Consider the following 23,535-nt stretch of genomic DNA (forward strand, 5'->3'; position numbering starts at 1 on the left):
TGAATGAGAAAATATAAGCTTGATTTTTTTAAAATTTTGAATTAAAATAGATTTCTCTAATTTATGTCAGTTATAATGAAAGAATAACCACATAACTAACCCTTTTAATGGAAACTTTATAGTTAAATAAAACTTTGTAGTTAAATGATTAGGAGTTCTGGTTCTTTTATGATTTTTGTGCTAAATGATTTATGTGACTTAAATGTGACGTAGGTTTAATTCCAAGAGTATTTCTTTGCTTAAAAATTTGGTATAATATGCTTGTTTTTTCTTATCAGAATGTCAAATTTGGGGATTTTAATATAAATACTATAATCTTTCTCAAAATTAGTATAATCTTAAAAAAAAATTTTGCCCAACCCACGAACGAGTGTCCAATAACAAATTTTTACATATCAATAAACTAATATATGATTCCATGAGGAAATAAGGAAACATTTTTAGGAGGAAGCATGACAATGATGCTTTTGAGCACTTTGTACAATTATGGGTCATTGATGAGAGAGGACAGGGATGATCAAGGGAATATTTTGGGATGGTTGTGCAAGCATGTGTAAAGAGAAGCAATGATTATGACATCGAGAGAAGAAAATTTGTAAGGCAGAATGAGCTAGAATAACCTAAGCAGTGATCTAATTCAACTCATTAAACATTATCTATTTGAGATAAGTAATTTACGATGAATATGTCATGAATACTTCATCAATATTTTACAATTAGAAATGAAATTTTGTTAAATATTTTCATGTTTTATTAGTAATTTTTGTTAACAATAATCATTGTTATTTTGTTGATTTTTAACAATGTGGGTCACTAAGGAGGTCGTAATTATCCTCTTCTTTATATGAGAAATAGAGGTGCAACCACATTAGTTGTGATGATAATTGTTAATGATGCAACTAGAGCATAAAAAAGAAGTGTAGTATGAGCATTAAGCAAGGATAAATTTAGTGAGTAAGTCTAACTCTATTTAGTCCAACACCAAAATTCATCAAACCTATCAATTTTTCATCAATGACATTAGAAGCACTAATAAGTCTTTGCTATTAAAAACAACGATCATAACATCTATGGTGAATCTCAAAACTATATAATGATAATCTAAATCAACTATCTAAAGTTAAATTATTAAATTTAGAAATATATTACACACATTATAACATTATACTATCAAGTAATTTTTATTTGAACCTTAATTAAATACAAATTATTATAATGTCATCACAAATTATACACAAACATGCCAAGAATTATTAGCAACATAAACCTCGAATTACATCTAGAATTTACTTGAAGGGGAAACAACCCAAATAAAACTAAAAAACTTGGACTAGCTAAATTTTTATAGTTATAATTCAAAATAAAATTCATTAACCACTACATATGATAATTAGGGTGTAGTGGTAGATGTGTTAGCTGCCAACTGCCCATGAATGAAATATATATAGTATTATAAAAGGTGATTTATGTCCATATTTATTAGATAAAGCAATAAGACACAAATTATTACTTCATTAAAACTAAATATGCACAAGAAACTCTTCTCATCAGTCACCAGAAATCTGTCTTAAAAAAATTCACTGCATGTAATAATAAAAATATATACCACATTGAGATACTCAAATAAACATTCATCATAGATTAAATGGATGACAGATGAATTACACATATGCTTGTATTTTCAATATTTCATTATGATTTATTATCTCAAATGATAGATGAAACTTCATTATAAATCCTAAAAAAAGCTTCTCATCTAACACAAAGCAAAGCTCAATAGAATTTATTTATTAATGGTATCAAGCTTCTCATAAGAGAAATTTATTTATTAAAGTTATCATGTTTCTCATAAGAGAATGTTAATATAATTAATTCCATCAAAAGACATGTGGACACTATAACACAGTCAATCAAAGTCATAATATTTGTATAAGAATATTAAATACAGTAACTAAGGAATTAAGATATTTATAATATCATCAGGAGAAAGACTTAACCTAAGGGAAAAATGAGCTACATGCATGCAACTAAGAGAAATAGGATGTTTAAGGAGCCCTATGTTTGGCTTCATATTTTAAAATAGTGATCCTATTAATTTATGATCAAGTTAAACACTTTATGAAAAGTGAGGCTTATAATTCTATCAAGATGGTGAATATGCCATCAGCAACTTCCATGAAAAACAAATAATGGCATCACAAAATTTTCTTAGCCATGAACTTGGATCTATAATAAAGACTCAACATATTATTAAGGTTTGGCCCTCTACTTGATGCCTTTGAGACTTGTAACTTAAAGTTCATAAGAGGCTAAGAAAATTAACATTTGGTTTTGCAATCACAACTAAAGGAGACAACTATTTGGACCCATATAAGTAATTTAAAATATGAAACCAAAATCACAACTAAAGGAGAAAATTTAATTCATACAAAATGCAATATTATGCTAGTTTATTATTTTTAAGAAAAGGTATATGACATTGTCACTAAAATAAACGTTGGCCAAAAATGAAGAGAATAGTATTAGATAGAATTATTATCCTTAATATAAGAGGGGAAAGCAATTCTAATATGTAGACTAACTATGCTTTTAGAAATGTCTATTAGTCTAAGTTATTTTTTAATCTCTCTCAAGATTACCTTTAATGAGAAATGTATTCAATCAAACATCAATGGTATATCTACATTCCATCAAGGGGCCTTCAATGTTTGACTTTTAAAATTTCGCTTAAATAAAAGTTCTATACTACATTTCAGGAAATTAAATTACTTATGATTGATTTTATCACTTTAAATGTAGGATACAAGTTTTATATTCTAAAATTCTAATGAGATTAAATTCTACCAATCACAAACAGCAAAAATAATTAACAAAATTTATTTAATTATTAAAATATAAAAAATGTACATTAAATATAACATGACATGTGTATTGAAAAGTGTTGTAAAAAAACTTAAAAGGTAAAAGAGACAACCCCAACATTTTTTTATAGAGAGATGTATCATTATAAGTCTTAAAGCATATGCTCTAAGAATAAGGATACGAGTAATTGCTCACTAAGTATTGCATCCAAGGCCTAAAGACTGAAGCATGTAAGAGGTGCCCATGAGTTGAAGTGAGGTCCACTCCAAAATCATAAGGTAATAAGATGCTTTCTAAATGGGATTAGGTGGAATTCATTTTCAAAGTTTCTTAACCTATATGTTTAACTTAGTAATGATTTTATAAGACCATGAAATGGACATAATCTAATTTGAGGAAAAACCTATCATTTTAAGGTCCTAAGTTCTTACGAATCGGGCAATATAGTCTAACTTGTGATAAACATCATAATTCCCATGAGAGGCTAACAAAATTTATCAACGTAATCACTAAAAATAATTAGAATTATTTAAAGCCATTAATTATCTAATGGTCAAATCATACTAGTTGATATATATATTAAGATCATATATATATTAAGATCATCTATACTCAAATAGAATAGGGTTATAATATAGAAGGCGAGGGTCCATAGTCCTTGATCATTAAAATAGTCTAGGAATATGACTATCAATAGAGCTAATGTTAAGGAAGTGTAAGGGAAGTCGTTGAGTGAATTATACTCATCTAATATTATTTAGAGAATTCTACTAGTTATTCTAATAGATGTGAAAAGGAAACTTAGAGCAAACTAATCTAAACAGAGGTCAAAAGGAAAGAATGTCATACCAAGTAGTCTAAGGACACTAAATTAGATGTAACGACAAGTCACATGTGCATTAGGATTCTTAAGATGATATTAGAACTAAGGTTATTCCCATATATAAGGTTAAGAAGGGGTCATTAAAGTTAGGTGAGGGAGTCATTAAATGACTCGCGATCATTTGAGATCATCTACTGCAGGTCACTAGCCAGCCTAAAAACTAAGTAGAATATCAAGTCACCAAAATTCAACTAGCATAGACTAAGGTTAAAGGAGCACCTTGCCTTGTGTTAATTAGGCTAACTTGAGTTAAATAACAATCCACATGTGTTAAACCAATTAAAACATATAAAGGATAATTAAATCACTTGGCACATGGGCTTAAAGGCCATAACCTTATGGGTAAAATAGATCAAACCTTAGACCCTTATGTTAAGTTTGAGTCAACCCATAGGGCTTCCACTAAAATACTACATACGTGAAACTAAATCTAAGTATTGTTTGTCCCAAGTAGCCTCATAATGTGTTTCATTATGCTTATAAGTGCTTAAAGTAGAGTCATTTTGGTTTTGATGAATATGCTCATGGTATAGTTGGTTCATCTTATCAAATCATACTTTCTCATCCATAAGTTTGGTAAAAATGGATTTCAATTGATCTTAAAATTAATCCCTGAGGTATTCTTAGCACAAATTCTAATGTTCACCTCATCTCCCAATAGATAGTTGAAGTCATAATGCCAAAGAGAACCACATATAAGAAGAACAAATAATAATAGCTAGGTTTTAAGTCATAGATGTATTAGAGGATTGATAATTGCATTTGTAGATATCAAAACTATAAGTGAAAAGAAGCCATTTGGGATCACTTTTAAGTTTTATATTTCATTTTTATTTTATTTTGAATATATTTTGATTTGAAACAAAACAAGATTGACAATTTGATTAGCGTATGATTATTTTTAAAAACACATAAAATATTTGAAATGTTATCTTCAATGTTTTAAAAAACACATTAATTTATTTTCAGAAATAAAAAGAAAAAAATCATATAAAAACCCACTAAATAAATATGTTTTTCAAAAACAAAAATAAAAAATAAAATTAATCCCATACAAGCTAGAAGCAAATGACGTTTGTGCAATTTATATCCACTACCCAACGAATAATTAATCTATAAATAGACAATATGAGTAATATAACTAAAAGAATTTTGGTTCAACAACTTCATTTTTCCAAAATTTAATTTTTAATGTAAGAGTTGAATATATATGCGGTTTTTTTCAAACACAGCCATGCTATTAAAGAATTCATGGAGAAGTCATCTTTGTGATGATATGAAACATGGATTTCTAGTACTTCAGTTATTTATTTTTCTCTCAAATCTCTTTTCATATTTTTTTATTTTTCATTTAAAAATAGCTAATAATTATAAATTTTGTGGCCTTTAATATGTGGATATTAGACTCCATCCATGTAAATATATACAACTTTTCAAACTAGACTTACAGGGTCTGTTTGGGGCAGCTGTAGTTTATTGAATAATCTATTGATAAGCTGATTAAAAATAATCTGCTAATAAGTTAGGTGCGGTGACTATTACAAATTTTTATTTTTTTGGAAAGACCAGACCGTTGCCAATAAGCTCCCACTACACCTAGATATGTGCGGTGTGAAAACACTATTTTCTGCATTTTGAAAACGCATAAGTTGCCACATAAGTTGCCAAGTTGCCAAAACGCAGTTTACTCAAACAAGTCAGACACGTTTTCAAAACACCACCGCACCAAATAAGCTGCCTCAAACGGGAATAATATTAATAATTTCTAGATTTTAGCAAAATAATATTAATAATATTAATAATTTCTTATGTAAAATCTATAGCCCTAACATCAAATAGAGACGTGGGGAACGCTCAAACTTTTTCTAAGAATATTTCCTTGGTCTTGGCTCTTTCTCATTATGTATTTTGTTGGCTGATTTACATAAATACCACACAATTATTATGTATTTACAAATTTAAAACTTAAACTTGAACATTTGCTTACATAACATCAAAATTTTTAACATCACAGCAATATACCAATAATATTATTTTTTTTCCTAAATTAAAACACATTTTTATGTGTATTTTGATGTGATTATATTACTAAAATACTGTAAATAAACATTGAAATGTAAGTGTTAGATGGGTAAAATATAAGAATTATGTTGTGCGGGATTACAGCTATAAATTTCATTAAATAGGGGCATTACATACATATCACTCAATTTTATGTATCTACATATCAAACTAAACTTTGCTTTTTACATTTATACCGCCCAAACCTTTCATATCACACCAATGCTACCACTATAACTTTAAAAAAAAATGACATGCAAATTCTCATGTATAGGTATGCTGGCATATATGTAAGAAAATGAAGTTTAGGGGTTAAATATGAAAATACATGAGAAATGAGTGATATGAATGTAAATCTTCCCAGGAAAAAAACAAACAAAAATAAATTAAAAAAAAATGCCTAAAGGCTTACTTTGTATTTGAGCTTTACAAAAACAAAGTATTTGATAAAAAACCACTCCATCCTGCAACAGAGTCCATTTGGCAACTTGCCCCAAAAAACATTTTAAAATGTGACCCCCTCCCACAATTTTCACAAAATGAATAAAAACAAAAATATTAATTAACAAATATATCCATTCAATCAGCTAACTAAGGGTGAGCAAGCCATGCTCAGCTCGTGTTTGGCTCGTTTATATTTTGAGCTCAAAAAATATGTTCGTGTTCGGCTCGTTTGCATAACGAGCCGAACACGAGATGTTCATGAACAAAAAGTCCTTTTAATAACCCTAATCATGTAGTCATAAGACAATAAGGGTTTGAACAAGATTTAAAAATTATTATTTATATTAAAACATTATTTGAATCTAATTTAATAATTTTTATTCTATTTTCTTAATCAATATTTTAATTGACTATAAATCTTTATAGCATTGTAGTCAATTAGATTTTTTTAAAATACTACTTAATATATATATAAACATGATGAATAGTATTTCGAGCCAAAACGAGCCGAACACGAATGAACACATCTTAGTTTGTGTTCGGTTCGTTAACTTATCGAACGAAATTAACGAGCCAAACACAAGCTATTCGCGAACAACGAGCGTTTTGACAGCCCTACAGCTAACAAGCAAATGAGCCCCAAGACCATCATGCAATCCGAACAAAACTTTCAACGAACAGATTAATAAATAAATAACTTAAATCGGTTGATTTACATTGACATTATGATAATAAATTCTAAAACAAATCAAACGACCACCACCAACAAAGCTGCTCAGCCGTTCAGCACAAATCAGCAATAAAGGAAAAACAAAATCTGAAGCCTGGCTTAAAAAGCAAAATGAAATCAGCGTGTGGTTTAGCTTTTAAACCTGATGCTGCGGCTAACATTAGTGTTGATTCCGGTAGCTTCGCCGCCGTAAGGACCGCTGGGCTTTCGGATGTCTCGTACCTGCCCCTTCCTGCGAACAACAGCCTTCTGGTGCTTGATCTGATCAAAATCATAATAAAAGACAATTATTATTATTATTATTATTATTTAATCCACCTGACATTTAAAGTTAAAACTAGAAATGCTTGTCATGCTTACCTTGTATTTCTTCCGTGGATTCTTGGTGAGCTTCTTCCTGTTGCGAGTGAGACCTCTATTCTTTTCTATCTGGAAATTTTGATGGAAAAGGTAAAACAATCTTGGTATAAAGATGATATAATTCATTTCCTTTCATTCAAACTTGATCAAGATGATAGAAAGGAGTAGAATTTACATACATACCGGTCAATTCCTATGAATTTACACATCTAACACGGAAAGCTTCAATTTTTACATGCATGCCCGCTTACACATGCATGAAAATGTATATTACATTTTTAAGTTAAAATAGTGGTATTTTTGAATAAATGTAGTAAATCTTTGGTGGTGGATATGTAAATATATAAGAACTGGGTGGTATGCATGCAAATTCCTGTAAAAATAAAAACTGACCTGACGAGTGATTTGGCGTTTTCCATCAGCTTCAGGCTCCGCCGTTGGCGTGGCGTGAGCTCTGTAGATAATGTAGGAAGTAGAGAAATAAATAAACTCATCCAAGGGCTGATCTTGACACATATGGCACTAGAGGCTTCATATTTATTGGAATACCACTCAATTTCTTTATAGTTACTGGTATGCCGTCCTAAAGATTTAAATCTTACTAATATAGCACTCTCTGGCAACCTTTAACAATGTACTAGTAATGAAATTAAGAATTACTGCAGTCAAAATTAATCGCAAAGCAAAATGCTATCATTGTAATACTATGATTAATATTGATTTACAATAGAGCTAAAATTATTAGCAGATTTTATTGTGTATAAGTACATGTGCTATAAAATAAGGATGATACAATTAATCGTGCTTATTCTATAAATTTGCTTCACATTACCATTCATTTAGAGTGAGTAAGAAAACAAATATAATAAAAACCTAAATATTTAAACATTCTATTTTTATGGAAATTTACATACGTAGCACTCAATTCTTATGTATATTTACATATCTCACGCCTAAACTTTCACATTTATCTCAATTCTTATGTATATTTACATATCTCACGCCTACATAAAAAATCACTTTGGTGTTATAATCCTATGCATGACCAGGTGTATTTCACTTTAAAAAGGGGTAATAGTGTTATTTTTTATATGATATTAAAGATTTGAATGGTATGTGTGTAAACATTACATTTTATGTGTGACATTTGTAAATACATAAGAATTGTGTGCTTCTCCTAGAAGAACTAACTAAATTTTTATCCATTAAAATTGTTTTACGTTTTGATCTACAAGTGAAATAAGAAACCCATAGTTTTCATAACAATTTATTATTTTTAAAAGCATTAAATGGACTGTTCTTCTAGACTGCAAGAGGTTTATGAACAGAGTTGAATGCCTAAAATTTTATGTAAATTTAGTAATATACAAACAAAAAATCCCAAAAAATTTTCGGGACAAGATTCTTGTGATGCTTCAAGAGAGATGAAAAATAATTGTGTTTGATGAGTAGAAATTTGCTTAAATTTTAATTGACTCAACAAATATGTATATAAAAACATGTGTGTATGGCACTAGGTAATTCATATATACATAAATAACAAGAAACAATATATGTTAAATTCAACTAAAGTTTTAAAAATACTTCTATAAAATAATAGATATTGCTTGAATCAAATTTCAAATAAAACTCAATATGTTGTTAAAAAATAAAGTGAAAATTCGAATCTTCAATTTCAAATTGAGGTTGAATCACTCAAACTGGATTCTTACTTTTTTCAGAAAGGGTGCTTACCTTGAATAAAGTTCTGCTTTAGCAGTAAGCTTTTCAGCCCTTTGTTTCTTGACTTTTCTATAGAATTCATCTTCAGAATCTAATTCTTCATTTTCTTGGAGATCAGTGCCAACAGTATTTATACCAGGGTCATCATAAGCTTCGTCGCCATCATCCATTGATGTCACCCCAGCCCTGGCGAGAACTCTGAGCTCGTGCTTTCTACGCCTTTCTGCAATATCATCCCTCTTTGGCAAATCATCATCACCAGAAATAACCTTGAAACATAAGATAAAAATGTCATCTTAGGGAAGCTTCAAAGTATATAAAAATTAGACATTGTTTATGGCTAATAATTTGTTTATTCTGACGCTACTTGAACAAATAAACTATATAAGCTTGTGCTGCAACACTTTGAAATGACAAATATCTGTGAATTTATCAAATACACATAACCAACAAAAACAAGGGAAAGTAGATTGGATTTGGTTTTAGCTATTCAACTCACCATTCCTCTGCAGAGTAAGTAAAGAAAGCGCTAAATGTGATGAACTGAAAATCTGAAAATACACAAGCCCAAACACGCAAGTGTATAAATTTACAATAATATTAAAATATAAGATCAACAACAACAACAATACCTTAATCCCATTACTTGGGATCGGCTACATGAATCTTTTTTCTCCATTGCGTCCTATTTTCATTTAATTCTAATAAATTAAGATCATTTTTTATAGAATAAGCCCAAGTCTTCCTAGGTCTACCACCGCCGTTCTTAACATAAGTTGAATGTAAAACATCTACTCTCCTAATCGGATCATCACGTTTAATGTGACCAAACCATCTAAGACGACTCTCTCTAATTTTGTCCATCACTGGAGCTACACCAACCCTATCACAGATACATTCATTTCGCATTTTGTCTCTAAATCTCTAAGTGTAAAGCCACTCATCCACCTAATCATTCTCATCTCGACAACACTTAACTTAATATTATGCTTCTCTTTAAAAGGCCAACATTCAGTGCCATGGAGCATTGCAAGTCTCACCACCATCTTATAAAATTTTCCTTTCAGTCTAAGCGGTACTTTTCTATCACGTAAAAGGCTCGAAGCATTCCTCCACTTCAACCAACCAACTTGAATTCTACTGTTAACATCCCCATCTATATCACAACCGCCTTGAAAAACATACCTGAGATATCTAAATTGTTCACACCTTTTAATAATTTGATCACCAAAAGTTACACTTCCGTCATGAAAGCCGTCACGAAAGCTACTACTCTAAAATTACATTCCATGTATTCAGTTTTAGTTCTACTCAAATGAAGGCCTTCAGACTCCAATGTAGACTTCCATAAATCAAATTTTTCCTGGGTTTTTTCTCTCGTCTTATCCATGAGAAGGACATCAGCAGCAAAAAAACATACACCAAGATACATTCTCCTGTAAATGTCCAGTAAGACCATCCATAACTAAAGCAAAAATATATGGGCTTAAAGTCGATCCCTAATGTAATCCAACAGAAATAAGAAAAAATTTGGTCAATCCTCATTCAGTTCGAACACAAGTAATAGCTTTAGTATATATATCTTTAATGTTGTTGTTGCTGTAGTATCAAAATATAAGATCAAGAGAAAAATTTCATGTCATGAGACTTTATGCAGGCAAAACTTGGGACATGCAATGATCAATAATGAATTAAACCTGACAATCTATAAAACAATGAAAATACTTCCATCACGAACGAGGGGTGTAACTAAGCTAAGCTAGTTTGAGCTGGTCTCAATAAGTGGCTCCTGAGTTGAGTTCAATGAGCTAAAGAGCTAAGCTCAAGCTAACCTAGACTCTACTCGTTAGCTGGTTTAAAAATATATTAATATAAAGTATACTCAAAATATAATAAAAGTAAAAAAAATTATTTAACATTTTATAACAAATAATTATCTATTATTTGACTCCAATAAATCATTTTATTTGTCATTTTATTATAATACTAACTTGAATTAATATTATTACCTTTCTTTCATAACAGAAAAACCAGCTAGTGAGTTTTCTCAAACTCGTAAACTTAAGTTTGAGCTCAAGCTCGATCTCGATTAAATAATCAAGCTGAGGGTAGCTCAAGCTCGACATGAATCATTTACACCTCTATCAAGCTTCATTTGCACAATAGAACTGTACCTAAACGTGGTAAATCACTGATGCTCAGTAAGAAGGGTAGGCCAACCCTCCCAAGAAGCCCCTTCCGTACAAATTGGATTCTTCTCATCCGTCAAGAGAGATGCCAGTCACTTCAAGAAATAATATGACACCAAATTTTGATCCTTGCTCTTCAACAATAAATATTCTCATTTAAATTTCTTGAAACTTTTTGGCCTCAAGCGATGCAGCGGTTAAACCATGGCCAAATACTTGGTGCCTGCTTGGTAATGGCTCTCAGCGACTCAAAATTGCATGGTCCATTAAAAAATGGAGCCACGGCCCACGACCCCATGAAAAACTAGCAGGCATATAAATTTGAGCCTTACACATACGAAAAAGAAATACTGGAAACAGGACTTCAGACACAAACTTGACAATGGAGATAGAATTTTAAACAAAAAAATAAACAATGCTAACAGCATTAAAAAAACAAACCCATAAATCAAAAAGAAAAAATTTTAGTATAAAATAGGACAATGGAGTGTCATAATCTCACTGTTATACTTGACTGCTTTTATAAAACAACATTTCAAACAGAGTGCACAAGTCTGCTTTGATCCTGCATGGAGGAATTCATAGAAATGCGTTTCCCTTAAGGGTCAGTTTGGGATCTTTTTTTTTTATTATTTTTTTGTTTTTTATATTTTATTTTATTTATTTTAACTTGTTTATATTTTAATTAAAAACATACTTCTTTTGGATATTTAATGAAGTGTCGTTATTTTTAAAAATAGTCAAAAACACCAAAAAATGGATCTGAGAGTTTTCAAAAAACATGCTAATTTATTTTTAATATATAATTGAAACAGAAAATGATACATAAATGTTGTATGAGAAGAGCCCAAATGAGGCACCCTACCCATACAATACAAGTACAGTAATATCCCAACAAAAAAATACAGATAGACTCAATAAAATGTAAAACAAATTCAAAACATGCAGAAAAAAAGTAGCTAGGGACGAGTCAGTTTAATTCTGCCTCTTCCTCTAGTTTTAGGAGCGGAACCAGATAACAAACTTTGAAGAGTCGTGTCATTCTCAGGAGTCACCAAAGTATCATCCATTAAGTTTTCAAGTTGAAGTGTGCCCCCAACTTTCTTCTTCCGCCGAGAAGTGTAAACTTGTCATTCTTCATCTGAAGATTGACTCATGTGATCCTCGATCTAATTTGATGTTAGAATCGTAGTAGGAAGAAAGACAGTCGTTGCCACCGGGACAGGTTCCAATGTATGTGAAGTGTGAATTGTTACCTCTGCACCTGATGCTTCCCGAACAGGAGCGAACAGGAGCTGTGGGACTATTCTGATTTTCAGTTCGAACATTATTTGTTGTAGTATGGTCAAGAGAAGGGATCTCAGGGGCAGACACCAACTCCTGTCTTGTGGTGATTTCCTCCTCAGGTTGGTTGTCAGTTGGTCATCAGGTTTGCTGGGAGAGCGTTCAGACACATGAGGTGCGCTAATAGTGTGTCTATGCTTTTGATTATTGGTTCTCAATTGTGGGTGCAATCTGAAGCATTTCTCCTGCGGGTGTCCAAATATCTTGCAGTGCTTGCAGTAGTATGGTTTTTGTTTCATAATGATTTTTTGTCAATAACCATTGTGAGCAGATCCAAATCATACTTCTTCTACATCTGGTAGTATAATATCTCGTTTAATCAAAATCCTTACAATAAAGGACATTGAGGAATGAACTGTATATAAGTCTACCTGCAAAGGTTTTCCAATGATAGTCTCAATTGCATATAAGATAGGTAGGTCAAAGAATGAAGCTTGAATTCAGGTAATGAGAACAAGATAGATAGTCCCAAGGATAGTCTCAATCTCGTTAGAACCGCAGTAGGGTTTGGCGGGGTTATCACTGGCAAGAGTGGCGACATAGGAAATTCCTGAGGCCATTACAGCAGCTAGTGCCAACCTACAGCACAGTGAGAAACTGCAAGAATAGGGGTGTTATATATAACACACACACATGGGTCTTCCTTTTAGTTCTGCTAGGATTTCCGCTCATGGCGTACCCTAGCCCAAAACAGACTTCTACTTTCTTTCGCTCGTTTCGATCCTTTCTGCTTCGTCAACGGCTCTGGCTGGCGGAGGAGCTCGCGTCGTCGAGCTAGCTCGTCTGCTGCGTCTTCGAGCCTGCGCTGTGTCGTCTGCTTGTCTGCTTCGAGCCTACTCGTCATCTACGGCTTTTTTTCGCGGCCCACTTCGAGTTGCAGGTTCCCTCGAGCTCCTCGTCTACTTCGTCAAGGCCGCTCGATTATTCTGCCACAGTTTTCTGCTCGACCTTCTGGACTCCTCGCGTATCGTTTCTTAGGCGGCAGTCAATTGCTGTAGTGCTTGTGTGAAGCACCTAATAGCCTCAGCATCTTCCTATGTTGCCGCCGTCGCCGGTGATAATCCCGCCAATTTCTCCTATGCTATAGTGGTTCACAAGCGCGGCTCCCCTTTCCGCCTCGCAGATAGTCTGGTATTCCCGCAAATGTACCATTTGCAGAAAATGGAGATTGCAATTTCATTAAAAAAGTAGAGAAAAAAACGAGCAAACCAGCAATTTTTTTCTCTGAGCGGAAATTTCAACTCGTGCAGGAAAATATAAATTTACACTAATTGGAAAGTTACAATTAGGTTGCCCTAAGATGAAAATTAAAAGAAAAGTTTTTGAAGATTTCAAACTGGTTAGGGATTGACATGTGGGTCATTTCGACGGAAGACATGTTATCATACAACTGAGCATAGAAGAAAATTACACGATGATCTTCTCAAAGAAATTCATCACAATCGAGGGCAAACATATGAAATTGCTCAAATGGACCCCTAATTTTAATCTCAGTCAAGAACCCCCAATTACGCTTATCTGGTTCTCATTACCTGAACTCAAACTTTAATTTTTTGACCTACCTATCTTATATGCAATTGGGACTATTCTTGGAAAACCTTTGCAGGTAGACTTACCTACAGTTCATTTCTCAAGACCCTCTATTGTAAGGATTTTGATTAAAGAAATTTACACTACCAGATGTAGAAGAAGTCTGACTTGACTTTGCTCACAATGATTATTGACAAAAAATCATTATGAAACAAAAACATTACTACTGCAGGCACTGCAAGATGTTTGGACACTCAAAGGAGAAATGTTTCAGATTGCATCCACAGTTGAGAACCAAAAGTCAAAAGCAGGAACATGTTATTAGTGCACCCCATGTGCCTGAAGGCGCTCCCAACAACCTGATGACAACCAACCTGATGAGGGAATCACCACAAGACAGGAGTTGGTGTCTGCCCCTGAAATCTCTTCTCTTGACCATACTACAACAGATAATGTTCGATTTGAAAATCAGGATAGTCCCGCAGCTCCTATTCAGATAGCCCCACAACTTATTTTCAGGAAGCATCAGGTGCAGATGTGACAATTCACACTTCAAATACACTGGAACCTATCGTTGTGACAACGATTGTCTTTCCTTTTACTGTGATTCTAACATCTAATCAGACCGAAGATCACATGAGCCAGTCTTCAGATGAAGAATGACAGGTTTACACTTCTCGGCGGAAGAAGAAGGATGGGGGCACACTCCAACTTGAAAACTTAATGGATGATACTTTGGGTACTCCTAACAATGACACGACTCTTCAAAGTTTGTTATCTGGCTTCGCTCCTAAAATTAGAAGGAGAGGCAGGACTAAACTGACTCGTCCTTAGCTACATGTTTTCTGCATATTTTAAATTTGTTTTACATTTTTATTGAGTCCATCTGTATCTTCTTGTCGAGGTATTACTATATGGGTAGGGTGACTCTATTGGGCCCTCTCATACAATATTTATGTATCCTTTCTATTTCAATAAAATCAGCTCTTGGGCTTTTCATAAAAAATATATTTATATACATATACATATATGTGTGTGTGTATAACACTAAAAAAATATTTTTTAAAAAACAAAAGAAAATAAAAACAAATAGCAAATAAGCCCTATGATATCGCAGTAATTTAATATCCAATAATTAGCATGACACAAAAAGGTAGAACTTCGGGAGTTGAATAGACTTGCAGTTATAAAGAATGAAGATTTTGAGGTTTGAAATGTTGGAAATTGTTCTAGCTTTTCTTTTACAGAGCCAAGCAAAGAGAAAGTCATGCTTAACTAAAAGCATTTCAAGGTGTAGTAAATTATAGGCCAATGTAAGCCAAAAGTTGACGAACGCTCAAAGATTCATAATACAATTAAAATGATCCAATGAATGTACATCATACAAAATTAAGAATTCAAAGATCAAATAATACTCTAATTAAACAAAACCCATCTTTAAGTGTAAACCTGAAATAAAAGAAATTGAATAAAAAAGATAATGCAACCATTGATTGAATCCAAAGATATAAATGAGAAATTTAAACAATATAAATCAGCAAGTGATGGAATATCTAGATAGCAATAAATATCCTAAGAATCAAAATAAATAAAATGGAGAAAAATTAAAATCTTGTGAATTCCAAAACTAAATATGCATGCCTAAGATTACAAATATAATCATAAAGATCCCTAGGCCAGCCGATCTGTAATTGGTTTGATTAACATTCGGTTCACCAAAAAGAGCTATCTTAAATACGCATAGAATGTCAAAAAAAGGTAAAGGCATGGCAAAACAAAAAAAAAAGGGGGCATTTATATAGGACACAATTCTTATGTGTTTACCATAGTTTAAAAAACCAGACTAAATTGGCCGGTGGTCCGGTTCCAAGCGAGTTAAAAACTATCCCTACATTGGACCCTAAACCAGTGGTTCAACCTTGCGGTTTCAATAAACCGCCCGCTCCTGCATTTTTATGCAAAATTTTCGCAATTTAACCTAAAATGGAAGGCCCATAAATTATTGTTGTAGTTATCCCATACTCACATGCCTTTCAATAGAAAAGAAAAATGCAACTAAAAATTTAAGGATGTGAGACTAAACTATAAAAGGTAAAGGAGCTTGTTGCGTTTGAAATTTTGTGTGGGGTCCAAACCAATTTTTTGTTGCTAAGTTGTAAGGACTAAGGACCAACATAACAATAAAATAAACATATTATTTAATATCATGGGCCCACCTATCCAAAAACATGTCCAACTTAATGGAATTATTTCAATTTATTTCTACTTTCTACACCTTTCTTTTAAAAAACAACTAGTGAATACATCGTTGAGATGTGGGATTAAAAGTAATGAAAGCATGATAAAAAAAAAATTTAGTTAGAGTTACAAATAATACACGTTAAACTTATACATTATTAAATTTGATATATTGATTTACATAATGGAATAAAAAATTTAATCAAAATGATTAATATATAATTATAGCACTGCCATGTCGGGTCCCAAGCCCCAGATGCAAAAAGTGGAGGGTTGCGTTAGGCAATCGACGGTCAGCGTAAAATTTGTAGAAAAATCATGACATAACCATTTTGTTTATTGTGTAAATATTAGGACGTCCCCCTAGAAATGACACGTATGGTTGTAACACAGTGAAAAGCGTGCAAGGGCCACTACACCAGCGCCCGGATGTAGTGTCAAACAAGCAAATGTTCTTATATTACATACAGATGTGGGTAAAGAAATTAGTCCATGAAACTAATATTAGGATAGAATCTTGTAATATAGGTACTCTCACATGTAAATTAATGAAATTAGTTTATATTATGATTCATAGAAAGATAAATATCTCATGTATTCAAAAAACTAAATGAGTTGGAAAAAAGACTAAGGAGATTAATAACTTAGATTTTAAACTTTGGTATTCAAGTAATAGTAACACTAAAAATAGTGTAGGTGTAATTATAGATAAAAGTTTGAAAATTAATGTTAAAAAAATTAATAGAATTTGAGATAGAATTATAGCCTTAAAATTATTGTTGATACTAAGATTTTTATTATTATAAGTGTTTATGCTCCTCAAGTAGGTTTAGATATATGTTCTAAAGAAAAATTTTGGAATAACTTAAAAGACTTAATACAAATGATACCTCTTAAAGAAAGAATTTTTATTGGATGAGATTTAAATGAACATGTAAATAGAGTCGTAGAAGATTTTAGAAATATTCATGGTGGCTACGATTTTAGAGTGATTAATGAAGGTAGTCATATTACATTTTGCTTAAGCGTATGATTTTGTTATTGTTAATACTTTATTCAAGAAAAGAGATGAGCTTATTATTACTTCTAAGAATGAATTTAGTAAAACACAAATTGATTATTTTCTTATGAGAAGAAGAGATTATCGAGAATGTAAAGATTGTAGGGTCATTCCAAGAGAGTAATTAAGTACTCAACATCGATTATTAATTCTGGATTTTAAGATGACGAGTAGTGAAATCGAGTAGTAAAATAAAGAATACTAGGAATCATTGTCATAGAATTAGATAGGGGAACCTAAATGACACAAATAAAATTATTTTTATGAGTAAACTCCAAGATTTCACGATCGGGGATGTTTATGAAGAAGCAATTTTTTTGTGAAATAAAATAACAAACAATATTAAACAAATAGCAAAATATGTACTTGGAGAATCAAAAGAAAAATTTTCTATAAATAAAAATAATTAATGGTAGAATAATAATGTACAAGAAAAGATAAAATATATGAAGTTATGTCATAAATATTTATTTAAATGAAAAGCTTAGAGAAGTGGGAAAAATAAAAAATGTCCCGTAAGGAGTCTAAGAGAACAATCTGCAATGCTAAAAATTATATTTTAGTTGTCTTTATAATAAATTAGGTACTAAAAATGGTAAAAAAATATATGTATAAATAAGTCAAATAAAGAGTAAGGAAAAGTAAAGATTTAACTCAAGTAAATAGTATTACAGATGAAAATCAAAATGTATTTTTCTTAGAAAAAGATTTTAACATAGGTTAATGAGTTATTTTGATAAATTTTTTAATGAAGTTTTTGAAAATATGATTGACCTTGGTAACCTTAATATCATTAATAATAATAATAAAGACCTTGGTAACCTTAATATCATTAATAATAATAATAAAATGTTCTATTTTTACCATCGCATTAGTGAAAAAGAAATTGATGCTATAAAGAAAACCAAGAGTGGAAAGTCTGTAGGACCTGATGATATCTCAATTGAGGTGTGGAAATATTTATGAGATTTGGGAATTTCTTGACTTACTAAACTCCTTTAATATTATTTTAAAAACTAAAAAGATGCCCGAGATGTGGAGGAAGAGTATTTTGATCACCATTTTTAGGAATAAAAAGGATGCACAAGAGTGTGCAAATTATAAAAAAATTAATTTGATGTGCTATACTTTAAAATTATGGGAGAGTAATTTAACATAGGTTAAGACGTATTACAAATATTTCTCATAATCAGTTTGGATCTATGTAGTGCGGGTCTACCATGGAAGCTATACATTTATTGAGAGGTCTGATGAAGAAGTACAAAGAGAATAAAGAGGATCTACAAATGATTTTTATTGATTTAGCAAAAGATTACGATAAGCTTCCAAAAGATATCCTTTGGAGAGTTCCAGAGAAGAAAGGTGTTGATATGACATAATCAAGTCATTAAAGATATGTATACTAGAGCAGTTACTTCTGTTCAAACAGAGGATGATAAACAGGAGGATTGACCAAGTAGGATTGACCAAGTATTTTCCTACTTCAGTTGGATTACATCAGGGATCGGCTTTAAGCTCATACCCTTTTGCTTTAGTTATGGATGCTCTTAATAGACATTTACAGGAAGATGTACCTTGGTGTATGCTTCTCGATGAAGATATCCTTCTTGTAGATAAGACTAGAGAAAAAACTCAAGAAAAACTTGAACTATGGAGGTCTACATTGGAGTCTAAAGGCCTTCATTTGAGTTGAACTATGAACGAATACATGGAAAATAATTTTAGTAGTATTAGCTCTAGTGACAGAGTTGTAACTATGGGTGATCAACTATGGGTGATCAAATTATTAAAAGGTGTAAACGTTTTAGAAATCTCAGTTCTATTGTTCAAAGTGATGGTGATATAGATGGGGATATTATTCGTAGAATTCAAGTTAGTTGGTTCAAATGGAGGAATGATTAGGCCCTATTGTGAGATAGAAAAGTAATGCTTAGATTGAAATGAAAATTTTATAAGATGGTGGTGAGACCTGCAATGCTCTATGGCGTTGAATATTTGCCTTTAAAAGAGAAGCATAAAACTAAGTTTAGTGTCGTTGATATGAGAATGCTTAGGTGGGTGCTGGCTTCACACAGAGACAAAATGCAAAATGATTATATTTGTGATGGGGGGTTGGTGTAGCTCTAATGGCGGACAAAATTAGAGAGAGTCCTTTTAGATGATTTGGTCACATTAAACATCAACTAATTGATGATCTGGATAGGAGAGTAAATGTTTTAGATTCAACTTATGTTGAGAAAGGCAGAGGTAGACCTAGAAATACTTGGGCATATTGTATAAAAAATGATCTTAATTTATTAGAATTAAATGAATAGAACGAAATGAAAAAATAGGATCCATATAGCCAACCCACTTAGTGAGATAACAACTTGTTATTGTTGTACTATATAATTAATCAATTTAATATATAAAACAAAAAAAATAATTTTGTAATTAATTAAATTCATACAAATTTTTTTTCATGAAATACTCTCAATAATATATCATTTTTAGTATATACTAAAAATCAAAAAATAAATTTCTTAAAGAAGATAAGATTAAGATATTAATATTGAAATTTTATTTTGTGATTAATATTTTCCTAAATAAATTATTATTATTATTTTATGTGTTATTTTATTTGAGATGTGGGACATGCATATTTTTCATTGTAACAAACTTCTTCAAGAATAAATTATATTATTATTACATAATTTATGTTGTTTTTAAATAAATTTATTATTTATTATTTCATCCGGTTGAACCCCTGGTTCAACCTTTGAACCTTGAACCTCTTCCTTTACTGGTTCAATATTCGGTCCGGTTTTCAAAACCTTGGTATTTACATATCTCACACTAAACATTCATGTTTAAACACATCGCACTGAAATCTTTAATATCACACCAAATATAGCACTATTACCACTTTTTAAAAGTGAAATACACTTTTTCATGCATAGGTTAAAGCAACAAAGTGTCATTTATGTAAATTTGAAAGTTTAGGTGTGAGATATGTGAGAACATCAGAATTGTGTGCTGCATGTGTAAATTTCCCAAAAAAAAATGAAGTTATTGCATTCAAGCAATAGGAAGCGCATAAACACCCCAGTTAGACGAAACCACATAACACCGTAAGAGGTGATACCCATTAAAATTTGGATCAAAACTTATCCTTCCGAGGCTCCACTTTAAGAAAATTATGTACTTTCAAAATTAGATAATTCAATAATGTTCAGTACTACAAGATAAATAACTCCATCATCAACATAGTTTATTTAATTTAAATCCGTAAAGAGAAAACCACTCATTAAAATCTCGTGGAATTCAATAGGAGCAGCCCCTATTACCACTTTTCCTTTATAAAAACAGGGTCCCAGGTATAAATCAAACTAAACAAAAGTTTTCCAAATCAAAAGCTATCATAGACTGATAAAGCCAAACCCTACTCATAGGCACAATCATAAGAATATTAAAAAATACTAAAATATAAATTTTACAAGATAAAAAAAAAAAATATAAACCAATTAACATGAAGATCCCCATCAAAAGTATTTCCAGTAATAGTTAACTGAGAATTGTGCACGAGCCTGTAAACTTTGCTGCATTTACAAATAAAAATTTATAACCAACTCCTGAAAGCCACATAACTACCATAAGCTACAGCATGCATTTGCATCCACAAAAGAGTAGATCCTAATACCTGCAGATATCCCTGAAATAATCAAATTGCACCATCACCCACATGAATGAACTCAGTCTTCTTCAAATGGTAGCCACATCAATGAGTTATGACTTGCCCAACTTATATTTCTCATAGCCCTTCACCATGTTTTCTACCCATCACGTTCAAAATTAAAAAGAAAATCAAATAAAAAAATAAAAAAACCTCTTGAATAGACGCTAATAATCTCACTACATGCGTAAGTTCTTACCACAACCTGCCCAATGTATTAAAAAAAAACTGATTATCATTCCAAAGAGGAAACAACCAATATAAGTATAAAATCTCTATCTCCTTTCTCTCCCCTCTCCCTCCTTGCAATAATTACGTCGCAACCCACCATGATAGTTGTTAAAGTGAACCTCCTAGCCTCTCAAAATTCATGTCATTCTCCACCATATAGAGTCTCTACCAGATCACACATAGTAAACTCAACATTAAAAATCCAAGTTTATAACAACAATAATTTAAGCCCACCAAATAACAACTTAAGACCAACTTCCACACTACTGAGCCTATCAGTTGAGTTTGGCACAACTCACACTCATTGGACACTGAGTCTGGCAGTTAAATATGGGCAAGTTTATAATATTAAGCCCAAAAAACTCAGTTGAGCTCTGGCTTTTGAAAACTAACATACCAACCCAAGATCATATTCATTGATAAGTTCAAAAAAAAAATCACAATATAAGCCCTACTTTTCAAGCACAATTTAAATGGGCCAACTGATGAGATAAAACCCTTATTTGGACTATCATAGAGTAAATCTAACAACCATAAAGTTAGTCAATTTGGGTGAACCCACGCTCATTAAGGTAGGCCACAATATATTACACATCAAAGGCATTTCCTTAAGATGAGCAATTTTCAACTTGAGCTTAACTAAAAAATCCAATCAATAGAAGATCAATGGAAACGACATAGAATACTCTACAATGAGGTTTAATCATGTCTAAATAAGGGATCGATACTTAAGGATGGCCAACTGAGCCACGTGTCTATTATAGACTATAGAGTGCCCAAACATATAACCAAATCTTCTATGCCTAAGAATCACCATTAATGGGGCAGGCTGGAGTTTACTTCAATCAAGTTAAATTTCCCATGTCATGCCATTGATAAGTAGTTGATCATGGCTATTAGGTAATATCCAATGAAGTAATTCCACCCATCTTGCCCTTGAAAATTGAACTAATTTTTGCACCTAGTATTAAACTATTTAAACCAACCAAAGTAAACATATGGCTAACATATTTTTTTCTAGTCAAACTAACTCATGAACAATTGATGATAATTCCAATGCATCTAAGCCTTTGTCTTTCATTTCTAAAACCTTTGAGCTAATAGTGACCATGCTATACACCACAAAACCACTAAATCTAATAGACAACAAGCCCTGCGCATGTGAATGAATCAACATCAATCTTGATCTAGTAATGATACATGAAAGAAGACGAAACAAGGTTACTGCACGTTACAATAAATGCAAGTAGTCTGACTTCATTAGTGTAGTCGGTATGATGGAAGCACGGGCCTTGATCAAATTTACTCCTTCCCACAACTATTCCCCATATTAACTATAAATGAGCCTAAATTTAAGATTATGTGACATCATCATATAATTGTGTTCTCTAGTGATTGAGAAGTAATTGTGAGAGTGTATACTCATAAGAAGACTTGATTCATATTAAAATAAGCCCTAACCCAACATCAAGTGAAATCTAGTTAAGTACACCAATACTAAATTAAGCTTCAATGGGTTTTTGTTTTTTCTTTTCTTTTTCTGTTTTTATTGCTAAGAGATACTCAGAAAAATAAAAATATAATAAATACTAATAGCATTCATAAAACATTAACGGAATATCCTACTAAACTCAACACAATTAGACAAGAAATTTTAAAAGGACAAAATAAGAATAACAGAAAAAAAAAACTAACGTCAGTTTATGCATGCTGTTTAGTAACTACCTTCCATTTCTGTGCTTTACTAACAACAGCTTGTGCAAGTTTGTTTACACCCTGGTGACTATTATCTGGACCATGCTGTTTCGCTTGGGTAACCTCAACATCAAAATCTTTTTTTATTACATGGTTCCTGTTCAAACAATGAATTATTCACAGAAGGAAAAAAAATCAAAACAAAAACTGGGTGCAGTACATTAAGATATAGGAAAGAGTAAATTTACATCCTGCAGAACCAACCTTATAGTTAAAGACATACCCGTTAATAGGCTTTGTTAAATCCTTCAGAGAATTGTCAACCTTCCCCTGAATGTGAGTATATATACCTTTCTGCTTCAACTTCAACTCAAGATTTTCCCTAATTTTCATCATCTGAATGCTTTTTAGATCTAGTTGAGAATCCTGTTAAGTTCGGTTATCATCACAATTTGCCGTCCAAATTAAAATAAA

The 23,535-nt window shown here is 31.7% G+C and overlaps 1 protein-coding gene across 4 annotated transcripts in view; it reads right to left on the reverse strand.

Moving 5' to 3' along the window:
* Positions 1–6,880: 6,880 nt before the first annotated feature.
* Positions 6,881–23,535, reverse strand: part of LOC110028285 (something about silencing protein 10) — a 42,885-nt gene continuing 26,230 nt past the window's right edge. For 3 of the 4 annotated variants that reach the window (XM_020730069.1, XM_020730070.1, XM_020730068.1), the window contains 6 exons: positions 23,345–23,487; positions 23,092–23,218; positions 9,075–9,331; positions 7,734–7,794; positions 7,341–7,409; positions 6,882–7,241 (listed from right to left, as the gene is read on the reverse strand). In XM_020730069.1, coding sequence (XP_020585728.1) covers positions 7,110–7,241; positions 7,341–7,409; positions 7,734–7,794; positions 9,075–9,331; positions 23,092–23,218; positions 23,345–23,487 — 789 coding nt within the window. In that variant the 3' untranslated portion in view covers positions 6,882–7,109. Of the gene's footprint in view, positions 7,242–7,340; positions 7,410–7,733; positions 7,795–9,074; positions 9,332–23,091; positions 23,219–23,344; positions 23,488–23,535 lie in introns of all 4 variants that reach the window. The other variant, XM_020730071.1, reaches the window with a different exon arrangement.

This window comes from Phalaenopsis equestris, unplaced genomic scaffold (genome assembly GCF_001263595.1).
Source record: "Phalaenopsis equestris unplaced genomic scaffold, ASM126359v1 Scaffold000507, whole genome shotgun sequence".
Lineage (NCBI taxonomy): Eukaryota > Viridiplantae > Streptophyta > Magnoliopsida > Asparagales > Orchidaceae > Phalaenopsis > Phalaenopsis equestris.